Raw genomic sequence first — 22,821 nt, forward strand, 5'->3', positions numbered from 1 at the left:
CGAGGGGGTCAGGAGTAGCATTCCCAGCCCACACCCAGACCAAAGACACGTTTTAGTTAATTCAAGAAGTCATCCTCAGAAAGCAGGACCCAATATGTAAAAGACACAAGTGAAGTTTAATCAGGAAACCCAATCTCATACGTCTTCTGTGAGAGGCACAGACCTGGACCTGTCTTCAGATTGGGGGGTGGGGGCGCGCACAATGGTCCAGCCATTTCTTGCCTCCACGCCCCTGCCTTTGGCCCAAAGCTCTGCCCTCTTACCCCCTTCATACCCTCTGGCCACATGGGACCAGGAAGGAGGAGTGGAGCCCTGAGAATTCAGGTCTGGGGTCACTGACTTCCTCACCCACACCTCCCGGTCCCTCCAACACATGATGCCCACAGAAGAGGGTCATGCCCGGCACCTGCAGCAAGGCCGGACACAGGCTGCTGGGAGCCAGGGCCACCCTCGGGGCTGAGGCAGGGGTGGGGCAGCAGGTGGACTGTCCTCAGGAGGAAAGTTGAGAGGGTCTCCATCCCCCACCAAGCAAGTGGCCCCACACCAGCACCCTGAGATCAGACTGTGGGGTCTGGGACCTCATCGGCTCTTCACCAAGACCCTGTAGAGTGAGAAGCTGAGAACGGCAGCAACGGCAGCCCCGACGGCCCCCAGCGCCACCCGGAGCCAGAAGGAGGTGGCGTGCAGCTCCCCGTGGACAAGGTGTCTGCAGGAGAGAGGGGAGTCTTGCTGCTGTAACCCCACCTCCGTCTCCTACAAAGTCCCAGAGCCCCACTCAGCTGCTTTGTGTCAGTGCCCAGCATGGCAGTACCCCCAGACTAGAGGGCAGCCTGTCAGGCCAGGCCCCGAGGGCCCCGCCTGAGCATCAGCACAGGCACCAAGGCCCACCCTGCAACCTTGACTGACTCCAGTCCTGACACCACAGCTGTGCCACTCTCCTGGGACAGGGAGGGGTCTCCCACACAGGGGCTTCGATCCTGGTACCCACGGGAAGGCGGCCATTGTGGCGAGCCGGGTGAAGATGGCCGCGCGGGGCTCGGCTGGGCCGGCACAAGAGAACAGGGCGGGGGCGGGCAGCCGGTGCCTACGGCAGAACTCAGTTGGAGACAGACCAGGCAGCAAGACGCCTTCGGGCAAGTCAGCCTTGGAGGAGACGAAGAGGCAGGGGGTCTGCCTGTCCATGTAGTGGCGCTGCAGGGGGAGGGGCCATGTGAGTGTGCTGGGGGACACCTGCCCACAGCCCTGCTATGCAGCAGGGCCCCCAGGGTGGGCGGGACCTTGCCTTGTAGACACTGGCGCACAGCGAGAAGGACCTGGGGTGGCTGCTGTCAAACATCAAGCAGGCGATGTCACAGGTGGCGTCGGCCGAGGTGGTCAGGAGGCTGTCTGCACCCACCTCACACAGCTGAACAGAAAGGGTGGCCTCAGAGGGGCACAGGCTAGGTCTCCCAGGGCCACGTTGGGCGGCTCCCTCAGCGTGCACGCTCTAGGCCTACCCTGGGGACCCCGCACTCACGATCAGGTACTTCTCCTGCCCGTTGACCTGCACGGTGTCGATGGTGTAGGCAGAGGACTCCCCGGCAGGCTCCCCAGCATCCTGGTGCAGAGGAGGGACGCCTCTGAAGCTCACTGCTTGGACTCTTTCCAGAACCCCTGCCCCCCAGGTCCACGCACGGCACACATGGACACTCACCCCCAGGCCATGGCCAAGGAAAGCCTGCAGGAAGGAGGACTTGCCCACTCCGCGGGCCCCTACCACCTTGCACAAGAAAACGTTTCTCTGCGTTTGTCCCTTCTCCTGGTCCAGCCTCTTCTCCCGGGTGACTGTGGGCAGGGAGCAAGGATGAACGTGAGGGAGGGGCTGCCAGGGAGGCACTGGCTGGGGGCCGGTGTGGAAGCGGGCACCCACCTGTGATGGCGTGGGCCTGGGAATCCTGCTCGCAGAGGGTGGGGAAGCCCAGGTAGCCAAGGTGCTCAAGACAGTGCTGGACGTCCAAGTAGGTCACCAGACTGGGGACGGGAAAAGTGGGGATGTGGTGTTACAGCAGGGCAGAGGGTGAGGCCATGTCTCAGTGGGTAAGGGCTGCACTTACGTCCACTGGCAGAGATACCCGTGCAGAGGCAACCGACCGGCCTCGGTGCGGACTGTGCGAGGGAGCTGGGGGCCCCAGGGAGCAGCAGGAAACACGCTGAAAAGGCTCTGCAGCTCTGCTGGCGAGAGGGCGCCATCTCGGTCCTGCGGGCAGAGGAGCTGCGGTGACATGTGCGGGTGGGAGGCCAAGGGGGTCTCAGTGGGGCCCAGCGCCCTCACCTGGTCATGCTTCTCGAACATCCTCTGCACAAACTGGTAGCCGCGGTGGTTGAGCTCGGTGCTGCATCCGGGGGGCACATGGAGCCTGCGGGTGCCGGGATGGGGGTGGGGCTGTGCACACCTCCTTGTGCTCCGCAGGGCACCTCCTCCGAACACAGGCCATCCAGGCAAGCAGAGAGTCCCCCCGCCAGGGAGAGATGCCCCGATGGCCCCCAGCACAGGGTCCAGGAGCCCCAGGCCCCATCCGACACAGATGGGAGGCGAGCCCTGAGCCCAAACGCCACTCACGGTGGGCAGAGGTAGTTGGCCGTCAGCTCAAGCGAGTCGCCATAGCCAAAGCGCCTCAGGATGGTCCACGTGGTCTCGTGGCGGCCTCGCTGGATGAAGAGCGTGTTCAAGAAAAGGAAGCCTGCTCAGGAGAAGCAGAAAAGGGAGTAACACCAGGCACAGCCCGGCCCTGCCCCACACCCCACGCCCGATGTAGGCAGGGTGTCGGGCCTCACCGTCCAGGGTCAGCCGGTCATCCCGCACGCCTCCTGCCACATTCTTGCTCACCACCACCTTCACATCCTCCAGGGCCTGCGGGGCAAGAGGGTGCCCGAAGCAGGACATCTGCTTCCGAGAGAAAGTCGCCGTTAGTCAGCCAGCTGCCCTCTCCATCCGTCACAAGGGCAGCCAAGGCGTGGGGTGTGGCTGCAGCTGGGAGGGTGGGTACCGCGAGGAGACAGAAGGGGGCGCACCTGGAAAGCATTAAGCTCCTGGTCACTGAGCACCTGGTCCATGTCCTGGTCTGAGAGCCTGAAGATGCGTGTAAGGGCCTGGGCGCACTCGGGCATCAGCTGTGGGGACAGCGGCTCAGCACCCCCACCACTCCCTCCTGCTCGCCCTCCCCACCGGTGCCTTCAGCCCACCTGCTTGGCCTCAGGGTCATAGAGGGGGGCCGTGGGGTGTAGCACGGCCTTCTGTGCGTAGTAGAACAGCTCTGAGATGTTTTTCAGGTTCTTCGCCGAGCACTGGGACACGTGGGAACAGACTCAGAGGGGGAGGCAGGCAGGCCCCCTGTCCTCGCCTCTGCAGTCCTGGCACCCCCGGGGCCCTGCCTGCTCACCTCCACACAGGTCTCGATCTCAGGGAACTGGCTCATGATGGGCAGCACAGCCTCCATGGAGCCCCCTGGCCGCAGGTCCGACTTGTTGCCCACCAGGATAATGGGGACCCTGGGGGAGAGACCCACGGTCACCAGGGATCAGGGAGCTGGCGGGGCCCAGCCCCCCTCCCCGAGTCCTGCCTATTACCTGGGCCCCCTCTTGGTATCCCCATTCACCAGCGGGATCCATTTGGTTCGGATCTGAAAGGTAAGACCTGGCCATGAGAATGGAGGCCTGCCCGGCCCACAGCTCCCATGTGGAATTCTCACTTGGCTCGAGGAGAGACGGGGGAGACTGAGGGCCACTGAGAGCCAAAGTCACGGCCACTGGCAACAAGACCAGTGGGGAAGAGCAGCGGGCAGGTAGGACCTCATCTGATCCTAGCAGTTCCCAAACACCCACAAAGGGCCTGAGATCAGCAACTCCTCCTGCAGGCCTAAGAGATTCAGACGCAAGGCCATCCACGCTCTCGGCGGGAGACAGGATCATGGGAACTCAGGGGGAGCTTTGGGGGCCGTGGCCAGGATGGCTCCGTGAAGCTCCCCAGTGGGGCCAGCCACGGGTGCAAGTTGCCCAGAACCCGGGTCAACTGAGCGTCCGCCTGTGGTGTGTGCAGAGAACAGGTTGATGACCAGGCTCGGCGCCAGTGACAGAAAGCTAGGATGGACAGAGAGTTCCCTTGCTCACCTTCTCAATAGTGGCCTCCTCAGACACGTCATACACCACGCACACCACATTTGCCTGTTGGGGGCAGGGAGAGGGACTGTATGGTGGGATCTGAAGCTCCCTGCTCCACTCACAAGCTGGACAGCACAGGGCTCAGAGACTGGGGAGCCCACCCTTCCAGCTGCTCCCAGGCCGAGTCACTGGCTGTTGGCTAGGCACACCTCAGGCCAGCTCTTCCCTACCCACTTCTGCTGCAGATGCCAGGCCCCAATACTGCAGCTCTGGTCAACGAGTCCCCTGAGGGCTCAGGACACAGCCACCCTTAAACTTGACTCCCCAGCCCCAGCCTCAGCCCTTCGCTCCCTGGTCACTACAGGCAACAGCAGACAGAGGACAACAGCACAAGGTAGGGGATGATGGCAACACAGTGGCTGCGGCCTGTACCCTTGCCCAGTGGCACCCCCAGGACACAGCAGATGCTGCAGGGGCAGCACCCCTACCAGGAGCTTGGTCCAAGCACAGGTCTTCCTGTGCAGAGGAGAGCAGAGAGCTAGCTGTGCAGCCCACAGCCCTGGTCATGACACCCGGTGCAGCCCAGAGGCCCAGGACAGTGGGCTGGACTAAGGAGTGGGGAATGGGGGTGCTGGGCACAGAGTTGCCCAAGGGATCACTTTCAAGGACTTGGAGACTGCTCCCCAAGGTCCACCAGAAGAGGGAAGGCTAGGCACGGAGAGCTGTGGGCTGGCCAACCACGCATGCAAGAGGAAGGAATGGGCCTTCCTCCTGGCTCCCAGCAGAGTGCATCACAGGGACCCCAAAGACACTCAGTGCTAACAGGTCACAACAGAATTAGCGAGGCTGCAGACATTCTGGGCACCTTAATCCAATCCCTCAGAGGCTGAAGCCGATCAAGCCAGGGCAGCCATATCCCCAAGGCCTGAGCCCTGCACTCCCTTCCCCAGGACCCACCGTACCTTGTGAATCTCGTCCTGAAGCTCCTCGACTGTCTGCTCAGCCTCTGGGTGGAAAAAGAGACCCTACTGCAGACCTGCCAGAGATGCCCGCTCCTGGGCGCAACCGCGGGCGGGCGGCCCCTCTACCTGAGTAATCCACGATGTGGGTGGGCACCTTCTCTGGGGTGACGTCCGCGGGAATGGTGATCTCTTCTGCCCGGGGAGGGACCTGGGGCAGACGCGGCCGTGAGGACAGCCGGGAAGGGCGGAGAGCGGCGGCGCCCGGACCTGGGCCCTTCTTGGGCGCGGGGGCGCGCTCGGCCTTACCTCCTCGGGAAACTCCTCGCCCACCAGCGACAAGATCAGCGACGTCTTCCCCACCTGGGCTGCGCGGGGCGGCGCGGTCAGCGCGGCGGCCAAGGTCGCGGCGCCTCTCCCCACCCCGGCCCCAAGATCCCCGACCAGGCTCGACCCCCGCCTGACCCAGGCCCAGGCGCCTACATACCCTCGCCAAGCAGCAGGATGCGCACGTCCCGCTTCATGCTGGCCGCCGGGAGCTGCAGTCCGACCCCAGTGCAGGCCCGGCCCCCGCCCACGACCCCGACCCGCGCTGTAGCTGCGCCCGCACTTCCGGCCCCCGCCCGCGCATCCTCTCTAGCGAGGCGGGCGGGCCAGACCGGCCTAGCTGCCCGGCGGCGCCACCGCGTGGGCACGCCGGGCACTGCCAGCGCCGCGCCGGCCAGGGGGGCGGGGCCTTTGCCCAGTGCCGCCCCGCCCCCGCAGCTCATGCAGGGGTCAGGATCCCTGGCAGGGAGCAGGAGGTCTGGAGGTTGGGCAGAAACTGAGCTCAGGCAGTCTGGAGTGACCAGGAGACAATGCCTCAGTGCAACACCCACATTTATTTGAACTGTACAAGGTAGAAACAAAAGCCCAAAGGAAAAGAAGCAATAAGCACTTCATACATGTTCAAGGTCTTGATGATTTGCACACACTCCTGGGCAGCCGGGTGTGGAGGGGTGAAGCCCACCCAGCCATCCTGGCCCAGCACAAGGCCCCCGGCCAACCCAGCTTCTCAGCTGAGCCTCTGCCCAGGCCAGGTGCCCGGCTGACCAGCAGGGCAATACCTGACCCCACACTCCCCACTGGGGGTCAGTGGCCTGTGACTTCCCACACCAGTATCTCATTGTGGGCCGCCGTGAAGAGCAGCCGAGCAGATGGGGCAAACCTGCACAGCTGCACCGAGTCATCATGGCCAGCAAAGTCCTGCACGGCCCCCGACGCACAGTCCACCAGCCTCAGCACACGCTCTGCTGGGGGACAGCATCGGGTGGGCTGGGACAGTTAGGGTGCCGTGGGCCCTGTGCCTGTGTCTGTATAGTTCCAGGACCCAGGGTTCCTCCAACCCACCCTGGCTCTGTCTCCAGCTGGGGCCAGTGCCTCATTGGGGGAACCTGGCCCCCCACCCCCCTCATTTCCTGACCCTACCCGAAAGACTCCCCTGGAGCAGGTGTCCTCACCCCACTTTCAGGGACGAGGGGTACGGCTCAGTGTGGGGGCACAGGTGTACCCACTGGGCCTCACTCAAGACACCAGCACTCACCAGAGAAGCCAATGGCCATAAGGTGGGCCCCAGGGGACAGGCTCATGGACACAGCAAAGAAAGGCAGTGGGATCTTCTTCATCACCTGCAGACAGCAAGCGTGAGGCACTGGGCGGGGGTTCCCGTGGCCCCGAGACCTGTCCCTCCCCAGCCCCGGGTCCCTCAGGCTCCCAGAACCACATGGAGGGGTGCATGTGCCTGCTTCTGGCAGAGGCTGTAGAAGACGACCTCATGGTGCACGCTGAGGCCCGCACACACCAGCAGCGCCTCATCCCAGGGGCAGAAGGCGGCGAGGGAGGGTGGCGGGCAGCTGGGAACCTGTGGAGGGCACAGCACATTGTGGCAGGGTGGGGGGGCACCCCGCCCGCAGGGCCACCGGGACTCTTACCTCCGTGAGGGCGGGCGCTGGGAAGCTCAGCCAGTCCACGAGCTCACAGCGGTCCTGCAGCCAGTTGGAGACCCAAACGCTGACCTGCTGGTCCCCGCTGGCAGCCAGCCACAGGTCCACACCCTCTGCCCCGAAATCTCCATACTGGGGACATAAAGGCTGGTAGGTGCCGTCTGCCCTGCTCTCCCATCCCCTTCCCTGCCAGCACCCTCGGCTCAGGCCAGGCCCTGCAGGCTCACAAGGCTACTTCACCTCTCTTCTCGTGCTCTGGATGGTGCAGATCGGGGCTCCCCGATGGTCATTCAGCACACGGAAGGTCATCCCCGTGCGAGGGCGACTCACAGCCACGAGCCCATCCCTGTCTCCGGAGAGGATGGTCTGACCTGGGCGAGGCAGAGACCAAGCTGTTACTCGTGAGCCCCTAGCCCTCAGCCCAAAGGTGTGACCTGGGCCAGGCAGAAGCCGTGCTGTCACCGTGAGCCCGGCCTCACCATCAGCAGAGAAGGCGATGGCCGTCAGTGCAGCCGAGTGGGGATGCATCTTGAGCTCCATCGCTATGAGGGGGATGCTGAAGAGCCGCAGCGTGCCGTCACTGTAGCCCGCTGCCACCCACTGCTGCTCTGGGCGTTCGCAGGATGGGGGGCTCCAAGACAGGCAGAGGCAGCTCTGGGGACCCACGGTAGGAAAACATTAGCACTCCCCTGGGGAGAGGGGAAGGGGCCCAGGCCCAAGGCCACAGACAGACACCAAGGCTGGACGGAGGACGAGGCTGCCGGAGTCCCGGGCGTGCACCCCAGCCCCAGGCGCCCCCCAAGTACCTGGCTGAGCACCTGGAACTGGATCAGCAGCTCCATGCTGGCCACGCTCCACACCCTCACGCTCCCATCGTCACTGCACGTGGCACAGTGGGACTCGCTGGGGCTGAAGACCACCTCATTCACCTGTGAGGAGTCACCACCCTACCTGAGGCCCATGGCCCTCGAGCAGAGAGGGAACACAGCATGGCCAGGTCATTCATGAGAGCATCCATCTCCCCCTTGAGCCTACCTGGCCCCGGCCCACCATGTGGCACAAAGAAACTGTCCTGACCTCCCTCCCTCCCAAGTGTCCCCACACTAGACCTGGGTGGAATCCAAATTGCAAGAAGCCCACCAGTCAGTTGAACTTGACCATCCACTTGCTAGGACGTCACAGAAGGAACTGTCCTGACAGAACCTAGAACACGGGACTCCCAGGGGGGCCACTCCTGGGCCTCATCACAGCAGGGGGGGTGGGGCTGAGATTGTCATGTGTGTGTGTGTCATGTGTATCAAGGGAGAAAGCAGTTGTATGATTACACAGAGTCAGGATCTCTGGTGTAAAAAAAAGGAGACAGAAAATAAAATTAAAATAAAAATTAAAAAATTAGAAAAAGGAGACAGGCCGTGCACCAATGAGGTAAAACAAAATATCCGAGTCCTGAATGTGAATTTCAAGCATTAAGTATAAACTCCTGAAGCATTTTATCTTAGAAAAATAATAATTTAGGTCTGTTTGGCTGAGAAGTGATGGGCCCCTCTGGGCCTCAGACCATGACCTCTAAGCCCATTTCCCACTGGAGGGGCCCACAGGCTCTGGAACAGCCAAGTCCGGTCTTGGGCGGAGCTGCAAAGGGAGAGGCTGGAGCACCTGTGGTCCACAGAAGAGGGGGACCACCAGTGACCACCAGCTCAGGTCAAGAACTCAGCACCCTCGAGCTCATGCCCTGGTGGGTGGATAAACTCATCCTATCTGTACCACAGAAGCGTATTTAGCAGTAAATAGGAGTGAAGCACTGACACTCGCTACAACTCAGATGGACCTTGAAAACACGATGCTCAGTACGAGAAGCAGATAGAAAGCACCACAGAGTGTGTTTCTGTTCACAGGGACCATCCAGAACAGGCAAACCGACAGAGACAGAGTCGGTGAGCGCCTGCCAGGGGCTGGGTGGTGAGTGTTTAATGGCTGGGGGGTTTCCTTCTGGGATGAAAGTGACTGCGGTGTTGCACAGTTCTGCAAATGTTTCAAAATCCATTGATGTTACATGGGTGTGTGGCCCACAGATTGTACCTCGACATAAAGCCATTACCAAAGAAAAAGGAAACATGTAACCCTCACTACCTCACACAAGAGTTTCTTTGTTGGCTACTGTTACACCTGAACAAATGAACGTAGAATTTTTTTAAAAAGACTCAGGAGCCAACTTGAAGACCCTGCCACCAGCCAAGGCCAGGACTCCACGAGCATCAAGAGAAAGTGACGGTGGGGAAGCCAGACCCACATTTCCACCCACCAGCCCTTAATAGCTCTCAGAAAGTAACACATTGACTGCTGCTGGGGGGCCTGGTCCACGAGGGAGACACTCATCTACCTGTGCCCTGTCCCAGCCCCGGGAAACCTGAGAGCTCTCGAGGCCACTTCCCTTCTGAAAGAACGAGGGATCTGACTACTGCCACCTGCAACTCCTGCCGCCAGACAAGGGCATCACTGGTGGGAGACACAACGCTCCCAGAAGAAAGTAACGTTGGGACTGGCTGGCCCTGACTAGACCCTGGCCCGGCTTCCAGACCCCTCGGACCCCAGGGAAGCATGTCCAACAACGGTGGTGAAAGACTCCAGGGTGGATGACCAGTTTTCTTCAACACGTAAATTACAAGAGAATAAAGTGGCGGAAAAGAGGAAGGGTCAAGAAGGCCACAGGGCCTGGGGCTGCTGCACGTGGACACGGCATGGACCCCATGCCCACGGGGAGGGGCGCGTGGTTCCAGGGGTGCAGCTGGTCCTGGGAACGCCTGGACACTCGCAGCTTCGCTTGGGCTGGGAGCACCCAGGGGGGCGGGGACGGAGGGAGTGCACGGCAGCTGCCCGGCTTGTGCGGGCTGGGATCCCCTCAGAAATCCTCGGCGGCAAGCCGGTGGCCCAGCGGCCTCACCTTGCTCTGGTGGCCGCTGACGAGGCGGGTGCTTGTGCCCTCAGCCCAGCTGACGTACCAGAGCGTGCCCGCCGTGGTGCCCACCACACCCATGTCCATGCTTTCGTGGAAGACTGCACTCACGACGGCCCCGTCAAGGGTCAGCTCACGCTCCATAAACACAGAGCTAGACCTGGAGGAGCAGGCGGTCAAAGGGGTGGCAGCAGCGAGAGCCGAGGGAGCCAGGTGGTTTGGCCCACGGGCCCTGGCCTTGCCCGAGCATGTCCCCTGGGGGACGGGCCCAGCTGGCAACAGAGTGCCAGCTCCCAGACACACTGTAGACGCTCACCTGGCCCCGGAGCCCTTGCGCCTCAGCTCTGGTACGGCCCCCACGGCCCATAGGCGCAGCCGCCTGGTGTTGCTGCCACTGACCAGACGCGCGCCCGAGCACAGCAGCACTCCTGGGGGACAGGAGATGCCGTGAGCCACGTCCCCAGATGCCTGGGACTCAAGACGGTGTCCACCGCCCCAGCACTGGGACTCCCAGGGAGAACCGAGCCCCAAGCTGTCAAGGGCCACGGAGGCTCCATCAGACACCCACCGATCTCACCGTCGTCCGCCTCCCAGGCCAGGAAGCAGCAGCTGGCACACATGTCCCAAACACACACCTGGCCAGCATTGGAGCCGCAGTAGAGCAGGGGTGTGGTCCCGTAGCAGAGCGAGGTCAGCTCCCACCCCCCCACCTCCTCAGGGATGGGCTCTCGGTGGACCTGGAGGAACACGAGCACAGTGTGGGTCAGCGATGCCCTGGGGTCCAGCCAGACCCCATCCTCCAAAGCCTCCTCTGAACCCTGGCACCTGGAGGCTGACATCGCCCCCATGCTGCTGCAGAAGCCACAGGGTGATGGCACCCTGGCCCACGCAGGCGAGCTCGCCAGCGTCCCAGGGGTTGAAGGCCATGCCGTATACTGGCTCTGGGAGGCACGTGGAGGACACAAGCTCGTAGGTGGCCATGCTCCACAGGGCCAGGGTGCGGTCGCCATAGTCCCCTGGGGGAGATGCAGAGTGACCACGTCAGCTGCCCAGGGTTCCCAGGACAGGCAGGGGAGTCCAGAGACCACTGTCCTCCGCCCCCACCCTGCTGACCCAGAGTGACGAGGAGTCTGTCGTCTGGTGAGAAAGCCAGGGCCTGAACAGCAGTGTCGTGGTGAGAAAGGAGCTGCCGACAGGAGCCCCCTGGCACGTCCCAGACACGGATCTGGCAGCGGGAGGCAGTGCTGCTTCGGCCTGAGGCAGAGGCCAGCACCTGGTGGGCAGGCAGGTGGGTGGTCAGCAGGGAGGGTGCAGTCCACGGGCCCATTCCCGCTCTGTGTAAAGGGCTGTTCTGGAAGCGAGAGCGAGAGCCAGCTGCACGCAGTTCAAGGAGCCAAGCTCCGAGGCACACCTTGGCCCTGGGCATTCAAGGCAGGCTGCAGGACAGGCACCTGGGCATCGTGGCTGAGGGCCAGCGTGGAGATCTCCTCAGGGTGGCCAAGCCAGTGCTGCTGGACACCAGAGTGCAGGTCCTCCACCACCACCAGGCGACCACACGTGTAGGCGAAGAAGCCTGTGGGCAGGGAGGAAGCGCCCGCCCCGTCAGCCCCACAGCCCCAGGCACTCGTGCCCACACCCCCCAACCCCACCCCAAGGAGAACTCCTGCTCACAGCAGGAAGTGCCACCAGGAGGACACGCCCGTCCTGCAGCCCAAACCACCTGCGGGCCCCTCCATGGGGCCTGGCCTAGGGGTGGACAGAACTGAGCCCACCCTGCAGCGTCTGGGCCATGGCCCCCACCTGTGTCTGGCCTCCAGACCAGGTTGGCGCGCCCGTTCCCGTTGTAACCCATGACGGCCTTCAGGTGCAGCCGCTCATCGCCAACAGCAGGGAAGGAGAGGCCCTGTGAGGAAGTGGACCCAGGACGCTGGCACCGGCCCACCTGGCCCAGGCCCCCAACCTCAAGCTCTGCCCATCAGGCCGGGCGTGGGACTGAGCCTTGGGAGATGCATGCTCCTGGGAGGAGGCAAACGGCAGGTACGTGGGCACCAAAGTCTGCACGCGGTGGCCAGCGGGGCTGGGAGCCTGGCATGCAGCATGCAGACAGGGAGGCAGGAGGAGGAGACGGGAAGGCGCCTGCCAGGGGGGAAGTGAAGGGGAGCCAGGACCACGGAGTGAAGTGAGTGTGTGGGCTTAGCAGGACACGCCTGGGTCCAGTCACTGCGTGACAGTGAGAACCTAAACCAGTCCGGTGAGAGCATGGGGCTCAGGGCAGAGGGGTGACCCGTGGGGCAAGTGCCAGCAAGGCCTGGGCTGCTGTCAGCTCTGGGAGCTGCCCCAGGGAAACCCCAGGGAGCCTGTGTCTACCAGGGAGCAGGAGTACCCCAGACACCACAGGGCCATGCCACCTGGACCCCTGGGCTTCCAGGATATCCACTGGTGGCAGGGCCTATGAGGATGCCCCACCCAGCCAACCTTGGGCAGCAGGGAGGCCTTGTAGCGAGCTGTGAAATGCCGATAGGAGTCCGGGCGAGTGGGGGGCTGGGCCCTGGCTCTTCCAGTGCTGCAGGCACCTGTCAGGGAAGGGAATGAGGCTGTGAACCCCCAGGGACCACACAGTGACCCTCCTTGCAGGCACCCTGCCCTGGCTGGTCAGACGCTTGGGTTCAAAGGGTACAGACGAGCCACGTCCCATCACCCACCTGGCCCAGCAGGGGCCTTGGGCTCTCCATTTGTCCTGTAGGTGACCATCCCTTGTCTGCCAGGGGCAGCCAGGTCTGTCCTTAGGCCACCTGGAGTCCACGTGGTACATGCACCTGGGCCCTGGTCCAGTTATGAGTGACCCTGCCCCACCCTGCTGCCCCTCCCCTGCTTACTGGGCCAACCACGGGGGTTGGGAGGCCTGCCAAGGTCCCAGGGGCCCCCCATGGCCCCCCAGGCCCCATCACCGGCCCTGCCAGCCTCCTTCTGCACCAGCACAGGTGGGCCTGAGGCCTGGCGGAGACCCTCAGGGCCACGGCTCTCATCTGACATGGAGAAAGCGCCTGAGGAGGGTGGGGAGACAGTGAGACGAGGGAGCAGAGCACCCCCATGCCCTTGCCCCTCCCCCAGGCCAGGAGCAACAAAGCATGTCAGGATGGGAGCCAGGAACACATCCCCTCCAGGCCCTCCTAGGACCCCTGCCCTCACCATCATGGTCCTTGGGGGGCCTGGCACAGATGTCCAGCCAGGGTGGGGACGCCTGGGATGGCATGGGCACCTGCCGCCGGGGAAGCCCATTGGCCCCGGACACCATGTCCTCCAGCTGTCTTGTACCCAGGCCTGAGGACGGAAGGAGCTCGGCTGAGCTCAGGGCCTGGGGAGGGCAGAGCAGGAGGCGTGCCCAGCCCCTCACGCCCAACCAGCTCTGCATCGGGACCCTCAGGAAAAGAACAGTGCTGTGCACCCACAGCGGTTACAGCGCCAGCACCAGACATCACCATGGAGACTGCCAGTGTGGTGGGACCACTCACCAGCTTCGCAGGTTGTGGGGGCCCCGGGAGAGCCTTGGACACTGCAGAGGTGACAAGAGAGATGGTCGGGTGGGGCGAAGGGGTGCAGAGGAAGGCCTGGCAGATGCATGTCGAGGGCAGGAACTTGCCTTCCTGGAGGGGACTTCTCAGAGGGCGCCAAAACGTCCCATAGAAAGATGGCGTCTCCCACACTAAGGAGCTGCTGCTGGTCGGGGGTGAAAGCCACGGCCCGCACAGGTTCTGAGTGGCCGATGTACACCTGAAGGCAACAGCACACGGGGCCTCCTATATTGCAGCAGTGTGGCAATATAGAGACCACTGAGGCACAGCTGGAGACACCTGGCCACCAGACTGCAGACTGACCAAGAGGACCTCGTGCAGTATCAGGCCCCAGCAGGCACGGGGTAACTTCAGGGACTGTCCTCCACCCTCCTTCTTACCCGCTGTGCGCCCGCCCAGGGCACACACCTGGCAGCCAGGGCCAGCCTGTGCTGAGTAGTCCCACACCTTGATGGCCCGGTCAGCGGCTGTGAGCAGAAAACGGCCATCCCCGCTGAGAGCTAGGACAGAGCAGGCCGCAGGGGGGACACAGGACAGCTGGGAGAGAGAGGGATTGCTGAGGGAAAAAGTCAGAGCACACAGGACCACCAGTTGGGGGAGCCCCCTTCTCACAGAACACAACCTCTAGGGAGCAGCAAGCAGCCCAGGGCCTCCCCTCCTCTGGGCACTGCGGGCAGCAAGGCCGGAGCCGGGAAGGCGGGGGAGGCCAGGCCACCAGCCGCAGTCTTGGGCTCACCTCTCGGACCAAGCGGCCCGACGTGGCATCTAGCACTGCAACCATGTTAGAGGACGTGGACACCAGCAAGTGGCCAGGGGGTGCAGGGCCAAAGCAGACGGCCACAGCTGAGTCCAGGCAGCTGCCAGCCAGGTCCAGAGTCCTGATGTCAACCCTCAGCAGCTGAGGGAGAGCAGCAAGTGTCCTCACCATGACCTCCGGCCAGAGCTCGAGCCCCCAGAGCTGGGGCCCGGGCCATGGGCGGCCTTGGGCACCCATCCGGCAGGCTGCCCACAGCTCACATGTCCTCTGTGCCATGAGGGGCGCAGGGCCCAGGTCCTTTCTGAAATGAGCATGGCCTTCCACCCAGGGAAACACGCAGCTGCCAGGGTCAGGGTGCCCACAGGGTCTGTGGGCCAAACTGGCGTGACTCCACCCTCACTGCACACAGGGAGGGTTCCAGTTGACTCACCTCATCCAGTGAGGCTGTGTCCATGACAGTCACTGTGTACTTGGAGGGACCCACAAAGGCCAGCAGGTGGCTGTCCCCACTGACCACCAGGGCACTGGGGCTCGGGCAAGCCTCCTGGCACACCACGTTAGCTGCCGGCATATGGGGACAGGCAGTCAGCTGGGTCAGAGTAGGGGTGGGGCACCAGAACAGACACTGGTCAGAGACCTACTATTGCGGGCTGGGCAGGGCAGATCCCACAGCAGCCAGCTCATGGGGCCTAGATGTGAGAGCACCAAGACACCAGTGGGCACCACGGACTGCCAGGAAATCTGGGGGTTCTCCGAGTGACCACCAAGTGACCATCTGGCTGGCCCGAGTTACAGTGGCCATGGGAGGGGGCTGACTTCCCTGCTGGCCTGGTGCTCAGGCTTCAGGTACTCACTTCCTCCTGGGGAAGGGTGGGCACAGGCTCTCACTGACCTTCAATCTCGGGAGGCTGGTGAGTCCTAAAACCACACTTGGCTCTGGGGGTCTCAGTAGTGCGACTGTAGAACGCAGTACCACAGTCGGGGGCGACACGTACCCCCACCCCCGCAGGGACCTGACCAGGGAATGGCTGGGAGGCCAGAGTGGGGCTGGGGCTGGGCCTGGGGGCCTGACCTGTCACACGAAGGATGCGGCACTGGGGCGCGCTGCTATGGTACTGGGCCAGGGAGCCCCGAGAGCAGGAGCTGAACAGGAGGCTGCCGTCGGGGCTGGCGGCCAGGCCGGTGATGGCTCCGCGGTGACACCTGCACACACGAGACGCCGTTGCCTTGCCCCTGAGCTGCACCGTCCCAGACCTCCTGCAGAATCCCGGAGGGGCAGCAGAGGGCGGGGCTTCCAGTAGACGGCCCTCCCCCATACTACCCGATCTCCCACACTCCCCAGGGGACCCACAAACCACTGGAGCTTCCACCTCGATCGTCTGTGGGGCCAGAGCCGGCTGACCACCCACCTGTGCTCCACTAGGACCTCGGTGGTCTCCAGGCTGAAGGAACGGACGGCCCCGCTGCTAAAGCCACAGAAGAAGGTGGGCTGGGTAGGGTGGAAGGCAACAGCACACGGGGCCTCCTCCGGAGACGCGAAGTCGTACAGCTGGAGGACAGGGCCATGTGAGGGCGGACAGGCTGGGGCAACCAGCTGGCCACAAGGCCCGAGAGCCAGTCTCTCTCCAAGTGCCTTGAACCTTCAGGCCCCAAACACAGGCAGAAGAACTCAGGGCCCCACCCACCGGGCCTCAGTATGGCCTGCGGCCCTCCAGTCCCTCCCTCCTGGCTGGCTTCCCTCCGGCCACACCCCACCTGCTGCAGGGTCGCTAGGTCCCAGATGCGGACAGTGTGGTCCTGGGACACAGTGGCCAGCTGTCCCCGGCTGCTCTCAGTGGCAAGGGCCAGCACCGGGGCGGCGTGGGAGCGCACCAGCACGCTGTACTCCCGGGACAGGATGTCCAGGAAACCCAGGTGGCCCGAGGAGGTGGTGGACAGCACACGTAGGCCGTCAGGGCTGACGCAGACGGAGCTGATGGGGCCCTCATGCTCTGCAGGCAGGGTGGGTTGGTGATCGCCCAGGCCTGTAGTGGGGTGGGCCCGGAACCTGGGCCAACTGGGGCAGGCTGACCATATCCATGCTGTGCCTGTGCCCAGCCCCTCTGCCCAGGACACTGAGAAATGCGCTTCCCTGCTGCCTGGAGCCCCATCTCCCTGTGAGCTACAACAGGTGCCTCCCCTGTGACCACCCACCCCTGGGCTCAGCAATGGTGGACCCCAGCTCAGGACACAGCCCCTTGGAGCCCCATGACTGCCGTCCAGCCCGGGGACACGGCCCTCCTGCGGCAACCCTGGTGGCAAGGTGATGTCGAGGCCCCACCTGCCTCCAAGAGCACAGAAGAGAAGTCCAGGGGCCAGAGGCGCAGGTAGCCGTCCTCGGAGCCCATGGCACACTTGGCCTGGGAGATGCTGAGGCTGCTGATGGCGATGCCGGGGCCTGGGTAGGGGGAGGCACGGTCAGCCCAAAGCGTCAGGGCCGCTCCTCCCAACACAGCAGGGCCCACCTACCTGAACTGAAGGTCTGCTTCTGTGGGAGGGGGCCACCAGGGGTCTGTGTAGGCAGGAGGCGGCGAGCGCACCGCACAGCCATGCGCTGGTGGTCAATCTCCAGGATGTGGCCGCTGCGGCTGCAGACGTAGCTGCCCAGAGAGGCAGAAGTAACAAGTGAAGGCGGAGGGACCGAGGAGCGGGGCAAGGAATGGGCGGGCCCTGGCCATTAGGGGAGGGAGGGTGGGGCTCACAGTATATGGCCGTCCTGGGCCTGCCTGAAGGCCAGGTCAGTGAACTCCAGTGCGTGGTGCTCCCCCAGGTCCACAGGGCAGGAGCGCAGCCCCCCACCTCGCAGCCGCCACAGCCGCACGCTGCCCCGCCCGCACGATGCCATCCTGCGAGGGGTAGGAGGTGAGCCAGGGAGGAGGGGCCAGCTCACAACTCGCTGGTCCCAGCACGGAGGATGGGCAGGTGGGCAGCCAATCACCTGGTTTCATCGAAAAAGGCCACCTCGAATGCCTGGATATCAACGTCGCTGTGCACCTTCGTGAGGATGACGGCCTCTCCGCCTCGCCCCACCTGGGCCGTGCCCCACACCACCACAGTCTGCAACAAGTCCACGCTGAGCACCCACCACCCGCCTGGCCTCTCCCACAGAAGCAGGCGCGTTGGGCTGCAGGGGGTGGGAAAGTTGGCCCCTGCGGCCCGGAGGAACCTACATGTGCCCACCCGGGGTTTCCACAGACATATGTATGCAGAAAGGAGCAGGAGACACAACTACGAGTGGAGGAGAGACCCCGGGTGAAACACCCAACTTCAGAGATGCTGTCATGTTAAACACGCCCAGCTCAGGCGTGGGGGACTTGCCACTGAAGAGGGTGAGGCCGGTCGAGGCCGGTCAGTCAAAGGTCAGCTCCATCCACGAGGGAGTAACACAGACACTCTGGCAAGTATGGCGCAGTAGTGCCCGGCGGGGCTGGGGGAGGCCTGCGGGGGACCCTTGCTGCCTGCCTGCACCCCAGGATGGGCTGCCCCACCTCCCCCGGCCTGGCCTGCTTACCATCCGCCCGTGGCGGTCCTTGCCGACACCACAAAGCACCTCCCCACTGTCAGAGAAGCTGCAGATGGAGAGGTGGAGGTCAGTGTTGCAGGCGCAGCCCCCACCCCCCTCGGAGACCCTGCACCCACCTGAGGGAGCAGACGGTGTGGATTGGGCTTTGGAAGAGGGACAGGCACTCCCCGGTCTGGAAGTCCCAGAGACGCAGCATGCTGTGGGGCCGTGCCTGGGCTGAGGCCAGCAGGGAACCGCTCCCGTCCAGCGCCAGGGCAGAGACCTGGGGGGCAGCAGGGTGAGGGAGGGTGTGTGCCTGCAGAACAAGCCACCCCTGGGCCAGGGTGCCCACCTTGTCTGTGTGGCCAAGGAAAAGACGCTGCTCCCGGGTGTTGACACACAGGACGACGATGATCGCATGGCAAGGGTACACGACGGCGGCCCCATCCCGGGTCCACAGGGCCTGTGCACAGGGGCCGGAGGCTGAGGTCACAGGCTGGTCGGCTTCGTCCCCCCACCCCAGCACTCCGCCGAGCCCCACACACAGGAGTCAATGGGATGCATGTGCCAAAAGAACAGAAAGAGCTCGGGTGCACGTGCGCAAAAGCAGGGCTTCCTCTAAGCCCTGTCCGCAACACAAGAAACTTTGGGATTCAGGTGACAAAAGGCCAGAGAGCCCACAAAGACTTGGAGTTCGTGTCCTGGAAGGCCTGGCGAGCACACAGCCTCCTCTCCTGCTGCTGTTCCTGCAGGGTCCCACAAGTCTCGCCCATACCCGGCCCCACTCGGCTGGACAACACGCATCAAAGCTTTAAAGGGTGAGCAAGGGCTCTCAGGTCTCTGGAAGCTTGAGCGATCGGACCAGCACCGACCCGGCTGGTGTTCACGACACAAAGGGACGCCTGCGACGGGATGTCATCACGTCAAGGAAGCACCGAGCGTGTGAGGATGCGGGCAGGGCTGGGCGTCCGCAGCGGTGAAGGGACCCGACGCCTGGGGGAGCTCGGCTGTCCACACAGCCACCTCAAGGAAACACGGGGTGTGCCCACTGTCCCCTCTGTGTATCTGACACTTGCACGACCCAGCAAGAACAGAGTCGGACCCCTCACCCATTTGGTGCTGTGACCCCCAAAGCCGATGACCCCCTTGAGCCTCAAGACTGGATCCGGGAGGAAGCTCTGAAATAGGCAAACTCACAGTGAGACCCCGAAGTGGCGAGGCTCCTGTCCCACCAAGGCTGCCCCACCCAGAGCTGGTGCCTGCCTCCCAAGAAAGCCACCTGGTTCTAGTGCCTTCTGCCAGCTGCTCTACGGCAGGAAACCAGAATTCCAATCACATTGCTAGACCCTCCAGGTACCCCAGTCCTGCGCCTGCCTGGAGCCTAAGCCCGCCCCCCACCAAACCACTGGGGCTGGGGTCAGGGCACCAGCCCTCTCCTTACTCTTTGTTGAAAACGATTCTTGCCCAAAGCCACCTCCTGTTGGTTCTGCTTTCTGCCAGGAGACTAGATGGGAAGAGACCATCTGCCCCACGCATGTTCCCAGTGGACAGAGGCCCAGCAGCCCTCCACCCACACCTCGTCCACATCCCACCCCCCTCGGTGGCACAGTCCAGCCCCACCTTCCTTGGGAAAAGCACTCACCTCTTGTGGGGATGCATCCTCTGGGGCCGTGGGCTCCACAGTCGTCTGATGCACAGACACGTGAAGGCTGTCACTGGCCACGTGCTTGTCAGTGGTCTCCACCCAGGCCAAGGGCTCCTGGCTACGGCCACTGGGGCCACCCACACTAGAGACCTTGGAGCGCTCACAGGACACACTGACTTCTGGAAGGGGCCTGGGCACAGAGGGGGCCTGGCGGGACTTCGGGAGGACAAGTGCCTGTTAGCACCCTGTGGCCACCACCCTCAGCCCCATCTCCAAGGGCACAGGGCACTCACGGCTGTGGGGCCACGCTTCTGGACCATGAGGGCCAGGCTGTCCTGAACAGGCTTGCTGAAGTCCGCTGGGTGAGGAAGAAGCCGCAGCACAGGCCTCGCTAAGATTGCAATTGAGAAGAACCCACTGAGCAGAGTGCAGACAAGCCTGTGAGAACGTGGCCACAAGGCACTGGGCAGGGGTCAGCAGTGGGCCCTGACCTTGCCCACTATGCAGGAGGGAAGCCACAACAACAGCTGTAGCCTACTCTCCCGTGGGCCCCGGCACCCCTTCCCAGTTGGAAAGCTTGAAGCCACCCGGCACTCTAGTCGGAACCTCCCACACTGGGTCTGGGGCCTCGAGACAGCCTCCCCTCACCCTTGCAGGCATCATGCTGCTGCATTCACCTCCCCAGATGCAGCATCAGGCCCCCCTCCCCCGCCGAGCTCCATGGGCCCTTCAGGCCTGAAGCTGGGTCACCGCTGGTCCCACAGGCCCACCTGCCTCAGAAGGGGAACAGCTCTTCTGAACTGCCTCGGAGGGTGTTTTTGAGCTGTCGCTTGGAAACCTTGACGGGGTGGAAGGACAGTCAGCTTCCAAGGGCGGCCCTGCCGTCCCTCCACCCGGCCGCCCTCATGACAGGCAGAGCTGCTCACCGGATGTGGACATAGTGGTCGTGCCAGCTCTCCCCTTTCGGCACCGGGAATGCCATTTCTCGAGGTATGGGGGTGATGGGCAGTTTTGCACACCGGGCTTCAGCGACAGTGACAGCTACGAAGAGCAGAGTCCAAGGAAGCCCACCCAGCTCCCTCTCCCAGCCCAGACAAGACAACACCAGGTGCCAGCCAGCAGGGCACTGCCTGGCCACCAGCCCAGCCACCCTCTCCCCCAGTGGCTGCCTTGGGAGCTGGGAGGCTCAAAGATGGTACAGCATGGGCATTTTCACCAAGTGCCAGGGAGGGTGTGGAGACCAGCACACAGGGAGTTAGAGCAGGTGGGCTGCAGGCTAAGCACACCTTTAGCCCTCACCGGGATCGAAGCACAGGTCGCTGGTGTAGAGGTTCCTGACCAGCAGGCTAGCACACAACCTGATGCTCTTGAGGTGACTGTACCGTCGGTTCAGGTAGACCAGCAGAATGTCGTGCAGGTCGAGCTGCAGGCAGGTCCAGCGGGCACCAGGAGAGCCCACACCTGCCAGGTGTGCAGGACAGGAGTAAAGGTCAGAGCCTACCCTCACCAACTGGCCCACAGCACTCTCTGTCCTCGGCCTGTCCCCACTCTCATGGCCACAGCCACATGCCCCTCCACCCAGGCTGTCCCTGGCCTGCCTCCCCGCTGAGCCTTCTGGCTGCCTGCCTCTTCCAGACCATCTGTGACCCGTTCACACCTCATCTGCATGTTACCTTTCCTGGGTGTCCCAGTCTCACAGATGAAAGGGAACTGAAGCCATGTGGCTGTGGACTTGAACTCCTTGAAGAAGTTGGAGAATGACACTCGGACGACCTGGCTGCCCTGTGGGCATACAGCATGGGCGTGAGGAGAGAAGACTGCAGCATGAGTGCAGGGCCCCCACCGGCAGCTCCCGCTCTCCAGCTTGTAACCTCGGTACACAGGTCCAGGTGAATGACAAAATGCTTGGCGGGCAGGGGCCGAAAGAGCACGTACAGGTAGCGTCCGGTCAGCCCCAGGGACTGGGTGCTGGTTTTGGGGAGCTGGATGTAATTGCCAGCAGAGACAGGGCCCCGCACGCGGTACACCGTGCACTTGAGGGTCTTGTCCTGCAGAGAGACACGGGAGGCATGGCGTCCCGCTCAGCCCCACGGAGCGCCAGGAGGGCTGCAGCAAAGCGGCCCAGGAGACAGAGGAGAAGCCGCCGCTCCTGCTGCCAGGTGCCCCGGCCCACTTACCGTCACGACGGCCACGTCGCCCTCTTTAGAGGACCGCTTCCACTCGTCCACCTTGAAGTGTCTGAAGACGTTGAGGAACGGCTGCTGCCACACTGGGGGACACGGGGGCGTGAGGTGCCAGACCCACCGCGGGTCTAGGGAGGGGGCCGGGGCAGGGTCTGCGCGCTCCCCAGCTGTGACAGCCAGCGCAGCGCGCGGACTGGGCTCCGGGCGAATCTCAACACCGACCCGTCCGCGGCGGCGCCGGATCTCGGGCCCCAGACCCCGGCGCCCGGCCCCGGGCCCCGAGCCCCCGGCCCTCCCGCCGCGCGCCGCTACCTCCGGCCATGGCGCCGCCGCTCGCGCTTCCCGCCTCGGCCACCGCGCGCTCCACGCAGAGCACGCAGTGCGCGCCTAGCAACGGCCGCCTGGCAACGACGCCACTTCCGCCGTTACGGCGGCAGGGCACGTGATCGCGCTTCAGGGTCGGGGCCTGACACGTGACCGCGTGACGGGGCGGGGCCTGGTGAGTGACCGCGCTGGTGGTCTGGACCCCCACCTCACCAGCTGTTTCTCGGGGCGCCCCCAAACCTTGCCCGACCACTTCCTCTTCTCTGCTGTCGTGCCCTGGGGCATAAGGAGCCTCCGCCCCCAGGCCTCTGCGGCCACTCCCAAGCTGGGACCCCCTGGGGGTACTCTAGCGCCACCAGCTGTGGGATCCGAGAAGGTTCCTGACTCCCTCTGGGAGGCATCTTTGTATAGGGTATGAGATGCAGCACAGAAATTGTGAGCTGCACTTGGCAGGAGCTGTCCCCACCTACCCTGTTGCTACCTAGCTCTCTGGAGGCACGTGTGTCAGACGCAGGCAAAGTCATCTGGCCCCACAGGCAAAGCAATGTCCTACAGGACCCCGAGGGCTCCCCACCAGACCTGGAGGATTCAGAGACAGCACCAGGCGTCCTGAGACCTGACCGCAATTCTGGGTGGCTGGGGCGCCATCTCAGGGCCAGTTATGTAACATTTCTGGGTCTTGAGGCCGGGTTCAGACACCTGCCAATGACTACGGGGGTGGGGGGGGCGGTGTCAGGTGGGGCGCGGTGGCATTTATAGACTTCTATG

At 63.6% G+C, this 22,821-nt stretch overlaps 2 protein-coding genes across 26 annotated transcripts; both read right to left on the reverse strand.

Annotated features, from left to right (window-relative positions):
- Nucleotides 1–97: 97 nt before the first annotated feature.
- RHOT2 (ras homolog family member T2) lies at nt 98–6,204 on the reverse strand. Of its 8 annotated transcripts, XM_033840586.2 has the most exons (19): nt 5,584–6,198; nt 5,406–5,464; nt 5,226–5,307; nt 5,100–5,143; nt 4,147–4,200; nt 3,607–3,659; nt 3,420–3,528; nt 3,223–3,324; nt 3,052–3,150; nt 2,815–2,923; nt 2,600–2,720; nt 2,312–2,396; nt 2,094–2,236; nt 1,910–2,010; nt 1,694–1,824; nt 1,517–1,597; nt 1,283–1,405; nt 989–1,191; nt 98–706 (listed from the first exon to the last, which is right to left on the reverse strand). In XM_033840586.2, exons 1-19 carry the CDS (start codon nt 5,864–5,866, stop codon nt 580–582), a joined length of 2,109 nt encoding a protein of 702 aa, XP_033696477.1. In that variant the 5' UTR covers nt 5,867–6,198; the 3' UTR covers nt 98–579. The 8 variants fall into 8 exon arrangements, 6 of the variants coding, with proteins under 6 accessions (XP_033696477.1, XP_033696475.1, XP_033696478.1 ...); XM_033840584.2 differs by having other exon boundaries at nt 5,100–5,141; nt 5,226–5,464; nt 5,584–6,200; XM_033840585.2 differs by having other exon boundaries at nt 565–1,191; nt 5,584–6,201.
- Nucleotides 5,958–22,397, reverse strand: WDR90 (WD repeat domain 90). Of its 18 annotated transcripts, none has more exons than XM_033840574.2 (44): nt 22,042–22,176; nt 21,724–21,815; nt 21,418–21,594; nt 21,220–21,328; nt 20,846–21,007; nt 20,473–20,587; nt 20,317–20,384; nt 19,840–19,937; nt 19,544–19,762; nt 19,343–19,405; nt 19,011–19,079; nt 18,254–18,364; nt 18,039–18,184; nt 17,911–17,968; nt 17,338–17,456; nt 17,102–17,245; nt 16,869–16,999; nt 16,681–16,797; nt 16,116–16,384; nt 15,770–15,909; nt 15,433–15,617; nt 14,791–14,921; nt 14,340–14,501; nt 14,012–14,140; nt 13,672–13,802; nt 13,544–13,584; nt 13,221–13,352; nt 12,908–13,075; nt 12,734–12,823; nt 12,507–12,604; nt 11,832–11,934; nt 11,483–11,604; nt 11,145–11,304; nt 10,857–11,047; nt 10,600–10,768; nt 10,348–10,459; nt 10,020–10,191; nt 7,885–8,007; nt 7,558–7,732; nt 7,319–7,449; nt 7,067–7,210; nt 6,877–6,996; nt 6,679–6,763; nt 5,958–6,388 (listed from the first exon to the last, which is right to left on the reverse strand). In XM_033840574.2, the coding sequence occupies exons 1-44, from the start codon at nt 22,049–22,051 to the stop codon at nt 6,228–6,230; spliced, it is 5,652 nt and encodes a 1,883-aa protein (XP_033696465.1). In that variant the 5' UTR covers nt 22,052–22,176; the 3' UTR covers nt 5,958–6,227. The 18 variants fall into 18 exon arrangements, with proteins under 18 accessions (XP_033696465.1, XP_033696468.1, XP_033696469.1 ...); XM_033840577.2 differs by having other exon boundaries at nt 15,433–15,563; nt 16,116–16,351; nt 22,042–22,175; XM_033840578.1 differs by having other exon boundaries at nt 12,908–13,352; nt 14,012–14,070; nt 22,042–22,397.
- Between the last annotated feature and the right edge of the window lie 424 nt (nt 22,398–22,821).

This window comes from Tursiops truncatus, chromosome 15 (assembly GCF_011762595.2).
Source record: "Tursiops truncatus isolate mTurTru1 chromosome 15, mTurTru1.mat.Y, whole genome shotgun sequence".
NCBI classification, from domain to species: domain Eukaryota; kingdom Metazoa; phylum Chordata; class Mammalia; order Artiodactyla; family Delphinidae; genus Tursiops; species Tursiops truncatus.

Bases quoted from the DNA above. Each gene is read 5' to 3' on its own strand.
- RHOT2 (XM_033840581.2), bottom strand. From the start codon at position 5,866: ATGAGCTGCGGGGGCGGGGCGGCACTGGGCAAAGGCCCCGCCCCCCTG. The intron at 5,142-5,225 runs GTAGAGGGGCCG...TTCCACCCAGAG, and splicing joins CCACATCGTGGATTACTCAG to GCTGAGCAGACAGTCGAGGA. The intron at 3,660-4,146 runs GTGAGCAAGGGA...CTTACCTTTCAG, and splicing joins AGGAGGCCACTATTGAGAAG to ATCCGAACCAAATGGATCCC.
- WDR90 (XM_033840578.1), bottom strand. The intron at 17,246-17,337 runs GTGATTGGCTGC...TACCCCTCGCAG, and splicing joins GCCTTTTTCGATGAAACCAG to GATGGCATCGTGCGGGCGGG. The intron at 13,803-14,011 runs GTGTGTGCCCTG...TGTTGCCTTCAG, and splicing joins AGGCTGGCCCTGGCTGCCAG to GTGTACATCGGCCACTCAGA.